The sequence below is a fragment of the Populus alba genome, chromosome 10, assembly GCF_005239225.2.
Source record: "Populus alba chromosome 10, ASM523922v2, whole genome shotgun sequence".
Lineage (NCBI taxonomy): Eukaryota > Viridiplantae > Streptophyta > Magnoliopsida > Malpighiales > Salicaceae > Populus > Populus alba.
The window spans coordinates 17262121-17276202 of NC_133293.1; the positions used below are offsets into that span (position 1 = coordinate 17262121).

The 14082-nt window shown below is 32.7% G+C and overlaps 1 protein-coding gene across 1 annotated transcript; it reads right to left on the minus strand.

The window, feature by feature from the left end:
* Positions 1-2064: 2064 nt before the first annotated feature.
* LOC118043157 (AP2-like ethylene-responsive transcription factor BBM2) lies at positions 2065-7157 on the minus strand. Its single transcript, XM_073411813.1, has 8 exons — positions 6658-7157; positions 5765-6395; positions 5595-5677; positions 5204-5292; positions 4749-4822; positions 4588-4638; positions 3730-3806; positions 2065-3345 (listed from the first exon to the last, which is right to left on the minus strand). The coding sequence occupies exons 1-8, from the start codon at positions 6899-6901 to the stop codon at positions 2447-2449; spliced, it is 2148 nt and encodes a 715-aa protein (XP_073267914.1). The 5' UTR covers positions 6902-7157; the 3' UTR covers positions 2065-2446.
* Positions 7158-14082: the final 6925 nt, after the last annotated feature.

Consider the following 14082-nt stretch of genomic DNA (forward strand, 5'->3'; position numbering starts at 1 on the left):
CAGCAACAATGATTGTACGTTGGGTCTGAATGTTATGCAGTTCTGTTTGTAGTTCTTCACGGCTTGTCAAGTACCGATGAGGAAAAATATCAGGCTCCGAACCCGAATGTGGACCGAAATATTCAGATCAAGCCCATCCAATACCTTTCGGGCCTGGACAATACTATTAATTTCTTTTTTAATTTCATCCAACATCTCAACAGTTAAACAAATGGGGTATTTGGAGGTGTTATACATAACAATACTATTCATCTCAACAATGGCTACAATTTTTTTCTAAGGAATTTGTTTCTGATAAATATTTTATCAGATTCAGATAGTGCCATGTTATGTATATTATATCAACTAATATTATATTAATATAAAAATTAATTAGCTCACAAGTCATGGATATAATAGATAACAAAATCTAGTTTATAAAAACACCCAGATAAACAGTCAAATTCAGCATAAAAAAGAACTGATTTTTTTTTACGTGTTTATTTATAAAAGCTAGATTAAAGAAAAACTATGATGGTAATGAACATTTCTTTCAAATGAATAGAAGCTACGAGCAAAAACGCCCATTTGAGTAACAAGAAGGATTTAGATGTTGATTTTGGTAATCAAAAACTCAATGATTGAAGAGGAATAGAAATAAAGAAAGACCCACGTTTTAATACTGTGTGGTTCCTTCTATGGTGCTTGTTCTTATATACTTGAGAGGTCAAAGCAATCAGCTGCTCTGGGGTACCCATGCCAGGAGCTTCTTGGCTACTTCCATTGCAGAAATTCCAAGCTTCAAAGGCCACTCTCAAACCATCTCTTCTCATTCGCGGGTGCCCAACAGCTGTTTCTCCTCTTGCGCCAGAAACACCCAGCACAATCACATTTACCGGGAAAAACACAACATGCAAATGGGTTTCATGGTCGTTTTCATATGGGTTTTGGTGAAAGTGTGTGACGTCGTGATGATTATCCATCTTTAAAAAAAAAAAAATTATTTTTAATAAAAATAAAAAACAAGAAATTTTTATTTTTTATCAGTAAAATATAAATTAGAAGTCGCTACTTAGTATTCTGGTTATTAAAATTCTAATTTAATCTTTAGAGATTATATACAGAAATTAGCTAGGTAAAGAAAAGATATTAGCATTATCTAAAATAAATTACATTATTTTAATATGTGATAAAATTTAAGGTTTAGTCGTGGTTTCAGGCTTTTTTTATCAAGTAGTTTCCATGGCCATTCCCATATGGGTGCTCTACCTTGGAAACAGAGCTAACAGACGTTATTTATACACTAGTATTGGATGGGGTCTGAGCCAGCAGGAAAAACAGCGAATGCTTTCAGGGAGAAAAATAGTCTCTGGTATGCTTTCAGCGAATGCGTTATTTACACATGTTTCTTGTCTTTATTAATTAAGTGATTCTGGTAATAATTTGTTTATGATCAAAACTTTCCAATAAATCAAAATGGTAAAACATCTTAACTTAAGACTGGGAAAACAAAACAGAAATAAAGAACACGTGGTGTTTTATGGATGGTAATTTTCTTAGTTAAAAAACAGTTATTTATAATAACCATATAAAATTTGCAAAGACAAAGGTTCATGCGTAGCTAAAAAAAGCCTACGTGTTTTATCTTCCCAGATTTTGTATGACGATTAAATAGATTTTTTCTCTTTATTTTATTTTTTACTTTTTGATGAGAATGATAATTTAATTTGAATTCAAAGGATATTAATACAAATTAATTTCAATTGGTGAAATTTTTAATAATTATCTTACTCAATAAATAATGGATAAAATATAAATATTATTAAATTCAACTTCAACCTAATCCAAAAAATATATATTTGTATTCTATATTTTTATATGTAGAGTGTGTGTGTGTGTGTATCAATATTAATATATATTTTTATATGTAGAGTATTTATATATTTTTTAAATACAGTATTTTTATACATGGATCAGTAAATAAATAAATAATTCCATTAAAAAAAGAGTCTATAAGAAGATACAAATAAAGCTAATAATGGGTGTTATCATCATGCACAAATTTAAAGCTAAAAAGAGAGAGAATAGAAGAAAAATGCCATTCTTTGTATCATAACTATGTTATTGAAAATTACAAAGTCCGGTGTTAGGAAATTAAAACCTATCCGAGGATCTATATAAACCTGAAGTTCTTCAAAATTCATAGCAAGTGAGAATTCTAGATCTTAAATGCTATTGCTGAACTTCAGTTGAACCGACCCTTTAATTATAGAATTTGCATGCTTCGAAGTTAGGATGACAAAAGAGAGAGAGAGAAAAGTGCCAATCTTCCTCGGTTCAATTTGTGAATAAAGAAGGAAGAAAGGATCGTGAAAAATCAAAATCACTAAATCAGTCGTTGTATACATCCCTTCACCCCGCCGTTCCGGCCACCTGTTTTTCATCCCTTGATCAATCCCACAATCCTTTATGTACCATCATTCCATACCGTGAAAGGTTGTGCTCCATGACAAACAGCCATGTTGTTCGACCTTGCTGCTGCAATGGTAGGAACTGCTGTTGGCACCCAATTGTAGCATGCTGAGCCCTGATCATATGCACTAGCCTTGATCCCACCGGCTGAAGGTTGCTGTGAAAGATAATGCAAGTTCCGGGCATGGTATGGGTCAGACGAGGAAAACATGTTTTCGTATCCCAGAGCCTTCACCTGATCTCCATCTCCATAACCATTTCCTTGATTGTGGTTGTTGTCATTATTAGAAATGACCGTAGCCATTGGGACGGCATACCCAGCACTGCTTCCATAACCAATTCCCTGATAGCCTCCATTGTTTCCGGTACTAGTACCATCATTAACTCCACTGCTATACACAACGGAGTTAGAGCCAGAGCTATGTTCCATTGAAGAAGAGTCCATGCTCACAAGGTTATGTAAAACAGAAGGCTGAAAGAAATTGTGGGTATTTCCCAGTTGTAGTTGATGAAGCTCTTGAAAGCTGCGATTGTCAGAGTCCTGTTCTTGCTTGCACCAAAGCCTCTGGCCATATGGATAGTGCATGCTAAAAGGCTGTGCTTGTTGAAATGCAACAGTAGGCCAGCCATGCTGTACTGCACCATAGCTGCCAATTCCATCGGTGAGTTGTGAACCAATGTTGTCATGATCATCTGTTCTTTGAGCAATATCCATTGCTATTTCAGCATGCTCCGCCTCTTTCAACCGCTTCGCCGCGCCTCCGATTGGCAAAGTGCTGCTTTCGAGTATGCTGTTAACATCATATCTGCTCATGTCAAAGTTGGTTACTGCATTCAGCCCCCGGAATTTTATGGCTGCAATGTCATAGGCCTCTGCTGCTTCCTCTTGGGTGCCTATGAATTAAATCCAAGCACACCAATTAATTAATTACAGGAATTAAGAGGAGAAGTTATTAATTTGTTAATAGATTTATTTTGGGTTTTTTTTAAGTATTTTTTATTTGAAAATATATTAAAATAATATTTTTTTTAAAAAAAATTATTTTTAATATCACAGTATTAAAACAATAAAAAAATATAAAAAAAATTAAAATTAAAAAATTAAAAAAATTATATAAAAAAAAAAACAGCTGGACTGCAATGCCAGCAGCAATGAAGAAAGTCTATGACCATGGTTTAATAACATGAGTAAATATTGAGGGTAACAATAAATGTAACATTTAATAGAACTTTAAGAAGTGCATAATATGAAATCATGGGGGGGGGGAATAAACATACTGAAAGTTCCCAAGTAAAGGTCTTTGTTCCCTGCAACTCTTCCAATCCTTGCCTGCCATCTTCCGTGCTGATGATGTCTGGCATGACACACAAAGTTCATCAAGAAAGCAAGTTAATTAATTCATATAGCTCACGCAACTTAGTTTTTTTCTCCACAAAAGATTCTCCAGTAATCTATATAGAATCCTTTCGCCTAAAGTTTGAAGTTGCTATGTCAACAGAATATTAATATTTTTTAACATGTTCGAATTTGGACTTTGCACGTGAGCCCTAATTGCAGGTCCATCAAGTCTGCAGGAAAATTAATTTTAATGAGACAGAGGTTCAAGAATTTAAACACCATGCTCAAACAATATTAATATATGTGATCATAAGAATTAATAATTTCCAATTTCTTTGCATTTTCTATTGCACCAAAACCCCTTTCCAGCCTAGCCCTTGACCCGATCCTCTACACAAACATGCACGCATATTTTATGCATACAGACAACTAGTTGTATTAATGTGAAATAGTGCTCTGCAGATTTCTCTGAATTATATTTAAGTTAGTCGCAGGTAAACTTGAAATTCGTCATGTAGATTTTAACAGGGACATATTTAGATTCTTATCATCAAGTTGTTTTTTTTTACGGGGAAAGGGGCCTAAGCCCAGGAAAATGAGATTAAATATAAGATCCATGTGATAAGTAATTAATTTCTTAAAATATTTGGAAAACGAAGTCCAATTATAAGTGGAATTACTGTTTACAACATATCTAAACATTTAATCTATAAGCCGGCTGAAACAATTATCTAATAGTATAAAGTTGAAGGAAAAGAAATTCATTGAAAAATTAGGTATATAATTAACATACGTACCTAGTTACACCTCGATATATGGAAGCACCCCGAGAAAACCCACTGCTTTTTCTGCAACAGCATAGGAAATACGTACAATATTGTATGAATTTTATGAAACTAAATATTAATTCTTGCTTCCTTAAAAAAGAAAAAAAAAACACTGCATCCAGAAAGAATACCTTCGAAGAGACGCAACATACTCCTGCCTAGTCATGTGCTTCATTTCTTCTATCTCTTTTTCGTAGTTGGTAATCTGTGATTTTATTTACACAGTAAGAGGTTTTTAACATTAGCAACATAGGGCATAAACATCGAAGAGAAATCCTTTTGCAATAATAGGACACATATCCTTGTTAACAGGAAACTTCGGGGAGCACAAGAACATAAATGAAGGTGGAGCTTGATATAATACTCCAGAAATGCAGTTCCACTAATGTCTCCCAAAAAAAATGCATGTCATACTTCGGACAAATTTTACACAATCCTTGTTTATTTTCTATTCCAGTTATAACTAGAAAGAGAGAGAGAGAGAGAGAGAGAGAGAGAGAGAGAGAGAGGTGCAATTCAAAGCACCTAGTACGAAATGAGTCTCAGTACTCCCCTGGAATTTAAATGAAAGAAAGTAGAAACTCACTGGAAAATTTGTTGTAGTAGTCGTGCCCCAATATTTCAATGCTGCTAAATCATAGGCTCTAGCTGCCTTCTCTTCTTTGTCATAACCACCTGTCAAATAAGAGCAGAAACGAATTAGAATCATCGAGAGAAAAATGAAATTATTCAAAGAACAAAGAGCAAAAACAAGTCACTCTTACCCAAATAAACTGAAATAAGATTCGGCAAGCCCCACATCAAGATATGTAAGGACCCAAAAAGGCAACATAAGTCAGTGCATAATAAACCCATAAATCAATGATTAATTAAAAGAAGAAGAAGAAGAAAGAAACAAAAAGAAATCATTTATGAAATTTTGAATTCCATAGAATCTGCATATGCAATTGTAGATTAATGAATGGAGCACCCCATACCTTGCCTTCCCTTCCGAGTTTGTCCTTCTCTTCTACAGCTATTGTCCCATAGATGAGCTTCATATCTACCGGTCCATCTATGTCTGTAAAACGCAAACCCTAAAGTAACTACCGATATTTATTACCAAGAAAATAGTAACAGAACAGAGAAATAAAGCAGTATTGTATACCTCGTTACACCACGGTATATAGATGTTCTTTGGCCAAAAGTATCAATAGATTTCCTTGGCACCGATTCGATGGCACCGGTTTGGCTATCAAGACTTGGTGTGGTACTCTTTTGTTGCTTGTTATTATCAGAAGAACTCTGATCTCCCCCAGTATTATTAACTCCTCCATTTACTGCTAGAAGTGGCAGAGCGGAAGCAGCTGACTGTGACCCAGTACTCATTGAAAGGGACAAACTTTGTGCACCACCATTGTTTTTATTATTGGTGTCTTGTTGCGTCGGTGCTGGCTGGTTCCTTAACCAAGTCTTGATCATGGATAACCCAAAGGAACTATTTTTATTGTCACCTCCTCCATTGCTGCTGGTTCTTTCATTTGATGTCGCCTCAGATGGGAGTTGCAAAGAACAGTTTTGGAACACATAGTCTCCAGTGGTATCATAGATGGTGTTGCAGCCATTCAGTTTGTGTTCATGATTGCCAAAAGAATGGCCACCAAGGAAGTTCTCAAGCTTAGGTTCTTGATTTTGATCAATGGTTTGGCTATTGCATGAAGTACCCATGAATATAGGGAGGCCTGAGGCGGTTTTGTAGTTAGTTTCTGGATTCATACCTAAACTCTTCATATTCCAATCTGCAAACAAACACAGTAGAAAAAAAGTGAGAGAGATACAAGCGATTAATATTGTTGTTACTCGTACTTATTTAAGTTATGAGAAAGTATCAAGGAGAGAAAGGGAAAAAAAGATAACTTTAAATCATCCAGAGATGCAAAGTAATCCGATTCATTTTAAATCACTTCCTTTCTTGTCTTAAGAAGGCTACGGTTTTAGAACTTCGGCTCTGAAATGAATGGCAAATTAAAGATGTGAAGTTTCGTGCAACAAATTACGTACCTTGAGACTGATTGTTTCTAAAGGCTTCAAGTATACCAAAAGTGGCAGGGAGGTTTAGAGAAGGAGCAGTGGAATCGGAAGTGAGATCAAAGCACTCGCCAGAGACATTGGGACCAGAGATTTCATCACTGTGGAAACCAAGGCGAGAGTCTGTGTTTTGAGAGTGGCCTTGATGATCAGATTGTGATGATGGAAGTTCTTGATGGGATAAAGAGAAACCTAACCAGTTGTTCATGGATGCCATATATATATATATATTGGATGGGCTTCTAATTAAAACCTGGAGATTTAGTGTTGCTGCAGAAGGGAGACAATGGATAGTTCATGCATGGAGTAGAGAAGGGAGGTCGAGTAACCATGATATAGAAGGGGAAAATTAAAGAAGAGGAAAGGTCAAAGGATGAGAGTGAAATTATCTCTTCCAAAGCAAGTGAAGATACATATAAACCGTCTATGCCCCCCACTCTCTCTCTATCTCTATCTCTCTCTCTCTCTCTCTCAAACAATAAATGGAGCACCCATCCTAGTCAAGGGCACCTGAATATTTTACACATTTATCAACTCTACAAGTGAGAAATGAAGACAGCAGATGGTGGGCTAATGGGCAGGACTGTACTTTTGCACGTAGAAGTCTCGCATAAGAAAGAATAAATCCAACGAGGTGCTCAAATAATGATTTTTACAAGGAGGGTTTTTGTTTTGTGTTGATGTCGAATCCCTCTCTCTCCCATTCTCTCCATTTAGACGCCTTGGTAGCATAAAATCTAATCTCCCCTTAAAATAATCAAAAGGTACACGAGGGGTGGTTTGATTTTGAATGAAACCGGACCTGCGGTACTACTACTCTCCCTCTTGCAAATAGTTTAAGCCTAGGCAAGTTGAGCTTATCTTCATCCTCATGCCATCGATGGTTCACATTTTATTTTAACTATATTTCATAAGATTTTGGGGGTGTTTGGAAGTGTAGTAACTATTGTTTTTTAATATATTTTTTTATTTTAAAATACATTAAAACACAAAAATAAACAATTCAAGTGGTTTCGTAAGCTTGAAACTAATCCTCTGAACTTCAAAGATATCCTTGATTTCTTTTCATGTATCACAACCCTAATTCACTACACGATTTCATTGTTAATTAAATTTATACACCCTCAACTTTCTTTGTCGCCCTAATTTACTACATTCATGGTCTACTGCTATAATAAAACAAAATCTATAAGCTATGATAGAATCTATCTTGATTTTTCTCCATCTAATCTGATGAACTCTTTTTCTTTGCTGTAGAGCCCCTGTAGTAGATGACTACTCGGAGTCGGCACCAGACAGAGGTGGACAGAAAACCCACACGCACCCCCTCGCCACACCCGTTTATTCAAGCCCAGGTGTACACAAGTCATTTCATTGTCAGTGTAATCTGCTCCTACCACTCCTCTAACCAGCCCTTTTAACTACATGCAGCCGGAAGTTAAAAGACAAAATCTTGATGCGTGTAAGAAGTTATAGATGTCAACTCTTAATATTTACGGATTTATTCTCTCTAAATTAATAATAATAAAATTTATCTTCTTGTAAAATTTATAAAATCTTAAATAAATTATAAATTCTTTCTCGTTTTAAAAAAAATACAAAGGAAAAAAACATAAAAATCTAAAATAAAGCAGGAAATCTAAAAAACACAAGAAAAATAAAAAAATTATCAAAATCAAAAAACCTTTTGAAAGATCTTCAATCTCTAACTATTTAATGGTATGTGTGGCAATATAGTAGCTATTATATAAAAAAAAATATTTAAAATTGATATAAAAATTGTAGCTCAATCCAATAATAAAATTAAAAATTTAAGTTATTTTGATTCGTCATGCATGATAGGATCTCTTAGATTTAAAACCATCTTATTTTTCCATAAATACATTTGCTATTTCATATAAGAAAAAATCCTCATTTAACTATGATAATACACACACACACACAAAATCCTCTATTATGGCAAGTTCAGCCAGATCACCCACTCTCTCAATACATATCTTCAGAGCCCTCAGTTTCTGCCTTCAAATACCCATACTTTCTCACATTCCGTTCACTCATGCGAGTTTTTTACTATTATCTCCTAGTCCTAATCATCACCTGCTCCCCCGCTACAGACGGGAGTCCCTCTCTCTACCGTGCACCTAACAAATAATTCATGCATGACAGACATTTTTTTATGTTTTTTTCAATGCAAGGGATCGAGAATCATGTACACATAGCACTACATCATATAATTATAATTATTCTTACCGTGTGTGTGTGTGTCTATATAGTGGTAAAGTGAAAGACGAAAGATAAAAATATGGAGACGGGAGGGCTTCTTGCACCCCTACAAGAAGACAATAACCCCTGTCTTCCGGGTCCTTTGAGGTTATTTCATTCTCAAGTTGTTTTTTTTAGTTTTTCCTCTTGAGAGGGACATATTGGAAGAATATCTAATTTCCAAGGATGCAAATGGAATTCAAGATACTTTACCCCCTTTTCTATGCGCTTGTCGACTGCTCTGGATCTCTCGTATAAATCTTTCCTTGTTCATTTTCTATTTCGGATACACCAGCTAGCTATGTATATATAGATACATATATAAATACTCATGCACAGGCATAATTAAACATGTGTTTTATATTATAAGCTTTTGTACAATTTTTATTTATCTATAATTCTTGCACATATGATCTTTTATCGCCTCTTTGAACTTCACGATTAAACTTGTTTAACAGACGTTGCAAATCGATGATAAACACCAAAGACCCGATATGGATTTTCCTCGGTGAGATTCGCATGCATGTACTCCTGGCTAGTACCATCTCTTATTGAACTAACAAATGGTAATTATATTATGGATTTGATCTTATATCTCCATGATTACTATCAATAATCACCTTGCATTTAATCAACACATGCCTCGCGCCTGTATTTCTCCTGTATTTACAAACTAACTACAGCAGTTCTCTCTAAAATCCAATATTTTAATGTTGGATTTTGGATTTCTTATTTCAAATCTATACATTGAGATGAGATTTTATAGAAACAAAGGGTTATCATCCTTGTATACGGGGATAGAGTGATTTTGAATGCTTGAATTCATATAATCTTCACAATCAAGTATTTAATATTTCAACGTGTCTGATTTTTTAATTTCTTACAATAAAAAAGTGTATGAGTGGATGTCGTTAAATGTTAATATGATCGATAAGTGACTATATAAGCATTGACACCTAAAATAATATTTGAGGAAAAAATTAAATTCTTGTTTAAAATGAAACTCCATCCAAGTTAGGTTTCAAGTTGAAATAACTTTGATTAAAAGATTAAACATCTATTTAAATAAAATTAAACAATCAGTTGTAATTAAAAATTATTTAAGCCCGATCGCTAAAAATCACATTATACATTTTGTAAAGCATAATTAAGGCCTGATATAAACTCTGCGGTGAACCAAAGAATAGCAGTGTATAGAGCAGCAATGTCCAGGTAAATGAATACAGTATACAAAAGATTATATATACAATATTTATACGTTTAAATTATGTGCAAATGTTTTTGTACTTCACAGTTTACACGCAGAGTAGTAGTGGTAACAAGATCAATAATGTGTCTTTTGGATGGGTGGTTGAACCTGTTTTCTAGTTAGAATTTAAAATTTTTTTTTTTATTTTTTTATATATTGTTTTAATGTACTAGTATAACAAATAATTTTTAAATAAAAAATATTTTAAATAACAATTCCTAGTACATACTCAGACACCCTCGAGAAAGAATAGTTTAAAGATTGAGTGTTGCGGAAAGTATGAGAGAGATCATCTCGAAGGGTGCAATAACCACACTGTAAGTTTGACCGTCAAGAAAGGAATCAAAGACGGTAAAACGTCCACATGGTCTCAAAATCCGTTTATTATATTTAAAAGCCTGCCTTCCACTGTAAGAAAAAATAAATGCCCTCGGTAATCTAATCATAATCATGCCCAACCCTGGCCCTCTATCTTAGAGAGAGAAACAAAGAGAGTTTAACTTTTTTTAGTGTGAGAAACAGCTCAGTAGGACTTTTGACCTAGGAACCATCTTTTAGGGCTGCCCAAAAAAAAAAACAAATGAGACTAGCCCCGATACCATGTTTGCAACCAAAAACAACCTTCAAATTAAATTAAAATAAGAAATTAAATTTAATAATTAAAATATTAATTGAATTGAATTAAATTGACAATCTTGATTATTTTTTTTTAATTTAGAATTATATAGTATACTTTTTCAGTGAATAATTTGATGTTATTTAAAAGTATTAGGAGTAATAACCTCCAAATCCTAATTAGTATACAACTGTCATCTACTATGATAAACTAAAATTTAAAACATTAAGGGATGTATTATTGATGAACCAGTTCACCATTAAAATTATAATATTAAACTAGAATTCAAAATATTAAAGGATCTAAAAAAAAACAGTAGAAGTTTCTAAATCAAAAACACTTCATTTATTAATTCATGATAAAATAATGTGCGAACCTCTAATTAAATTATTTTTTATTTATGTAAAGTTATTATTACAAACTTTTAACCAAAATATTATAAGACAATGGAGAATAAGTTAAAACTGTGCATTACAATATTATCCGGCATAATATCAGCTTATAATGTCTTCAAAATTCCCCCATAAAAGCCTCTGTTAAACTTGCAGATGGAAAAAACTTGCAGTTGCACTTTAGCTCTAGGTTGTCTCTTCCCCTTTCCAAAGGAGGAAAAGCAGAGGGGGAGCAGGCTGCCGCAATCCATATTGTTTTGGATGATGCGAGCACTAGACATGTCGTAACTTCTGGCACAGAAGCCTCCGTTAAACTAGATGTTTTTGTTCTTGAAGATGACTTCAACGATGAAGCTCATCAGGGCTGGACACGAGAAGAATTTGAACTGTACTATTAAATTAAGTTCACCGTGCCAGGCCAAGTCACTAGAAAATCACAGATGAAAAATTTAAGGTAAAGAAAAGTTTTTGTTGGAAGAAAAGAAAGATGATATTTTTGGAATATTAATATCTTCAGATGAACTTTTGTTTATATTTTTATGATTTGAATTCAAATCTACACCTCCAGAGAAAATTTCAAACATATAAATTGATTTTGATTTAATTATTGGGATTGAATTTAATTTAATTATTAGGAATTCTGAAAATTCCAAACAGCCAGTAATAAAAACGTTGTAATTAAACATGACATGCCAGAATTTGGTTTTAATTTTTTTTTCTACTAATTAGTGCTTTGATTAATTTACCTTACTGATATCTCATGTGCTGTTTTATATTCGTGTACCCTCTTGGACTGTATGCACTACACACCTGAATCGTGAAAAAAAAGGGATTAATTTCGCCTCTCTGTGTCACGTGCGTGTGGTGTAGTAAACATTAATTCAATTGAGTTTTCGTTTATAAATAAAAGATGACGTCGAATGAGATAGTCGGCAAAAGAAATGCTGAATGAATGCCATGTGTTTATATTCGACTCCTGCCACACAAAAATAGAATGCCATGTGTTTCTCATGCCAGTTCAGTATCAATCCTGAACATTTAAGTCTTATTTTGAAGTGTAGTTTGGTTATTTTTTAAATTAAATATATTTAAAATAATATTTTTTTTTTTTTAAAAAATTATTTTTTAGATTAGTTTATCAAAATGATCAAACACATATAAAAAATTAATTTTTTAATAAAAATAATAAATATTTTAAATACAAGAGTATAAATATGTTTCCAAATATTTTTTAAAAAACTTCTTAATTGTATACTATTTATTTCTCCTCTTTTTAAAAAAATTTATAAAAAACTCATGAATAGTATCTAATATTGACAGTGCGGTTTTGAATTAAAAAAAAATAAATAGGTCGATGATTGATCCATTAATTTATGTAAGATAGATACACGAAACATTCATTTGACATGGATATAGCAAGTTTATTAAAGTGATTAAAGTTATTTTTTTAAAATAATATATTAAAATAATTTTTATTTTATTTTTTAAAATTTTATTTTTAACATCAGCACATCAAAATAATTTTGAAACATAAAAAAAAATGAGATAACAATAAGCAATAAATATGTGTTTAAACTATAAAATAGCACCAAAGAAGTGTAGATAAATAAAACAAAATAAAATAAAAGGCAACGATAAATCTTTGAATTTATAGATTTTTTAATTGTTTAAAAAATAAAGTTTACTGTTAACTAATAAATAATAAATTGACATTGTCTATTTTCTATTTTCTATATTTTTTTTTGCTTGAATATGACACCTTTTATGCGACTGGATAACATTATTGTATTGTTATATCATTTCATTTTGTTTCATAGCAAGGTATCAAACATGATGTCCTAAAGACAGGCACAACAACCCAACTTTCATACCATTATCCCCCCATGGATTTGTCTGGGAAAAAGAGAGGAATAAATTAAGTAAATATTTAAAAAATCATAAAAAGTGAAAAGGACTCTCAGCCCATGACGTAGAGCCATGGGCCCAGAGACATGGCTTTAAGTAGAAATCCGACGTGTAGACTAGTCAAGTTATGCATGTAGCCCATAGTCCCATACAGTCCATGCTTTGTTTCGCAGTTCTCATGATTTTGTGGGGTCCACTCCACCACGTGACACCGGCAGAGAAGCCACGGTTACGTTTTTTTTCAGGCATAAAATAAAGGAAGGTACGTGCTTGATTTTGCATCAGAAAAGGGGGGCTTCAAAAACTACCAGCGAGAGATGAATAATACAATCACATAGCACCGCCTTACATGATTAGACTAGACACTAGATAATTCACACCTGATACGCTGTGGTTGGATTGATTTTTTTTTTTTAACAGGAAAAATACATTAACGTTGCTATTATTTTTACCAGTAAAAAAAACATGTAAGAATAAATTCGGTATGACTAATTAATTATGTTGACGAGTTTAAATATAATTCTAATATCTAATAAAAATATAATTTGATTTAAAATAAATATTTAAAATGTAATTTTTTTAATAAACATTAACATATTAGATTAATTTGAAAAAAATTTTAATTGATCTGTCAATTTGCATACCAAGTCATATGATCATGATAGCCTAATATAAAAAAATTAAAGTGAATTATAAAGTTTAATTTTTAATAAACTCAACGTTGATAGATAAAATTGAAAGAACATATCAATTTTTTAAAAAAATAAAAAAATAACCTCAGTCAACCGGGATTAATTTACCAAACTAGCAAACCAGTTCATGAGACCGGGATGACCAAATAAAAAGCAAATTAAAATAAATTATAAAACTCAATACTCATTAAACTTGGTGTTGAAAGATAAATTAAAAAAATATTAAAAAAAAGGAACAAAACAATCTGAGTTTTCCAAAGTTAACCTGCCAAATACGTCGCT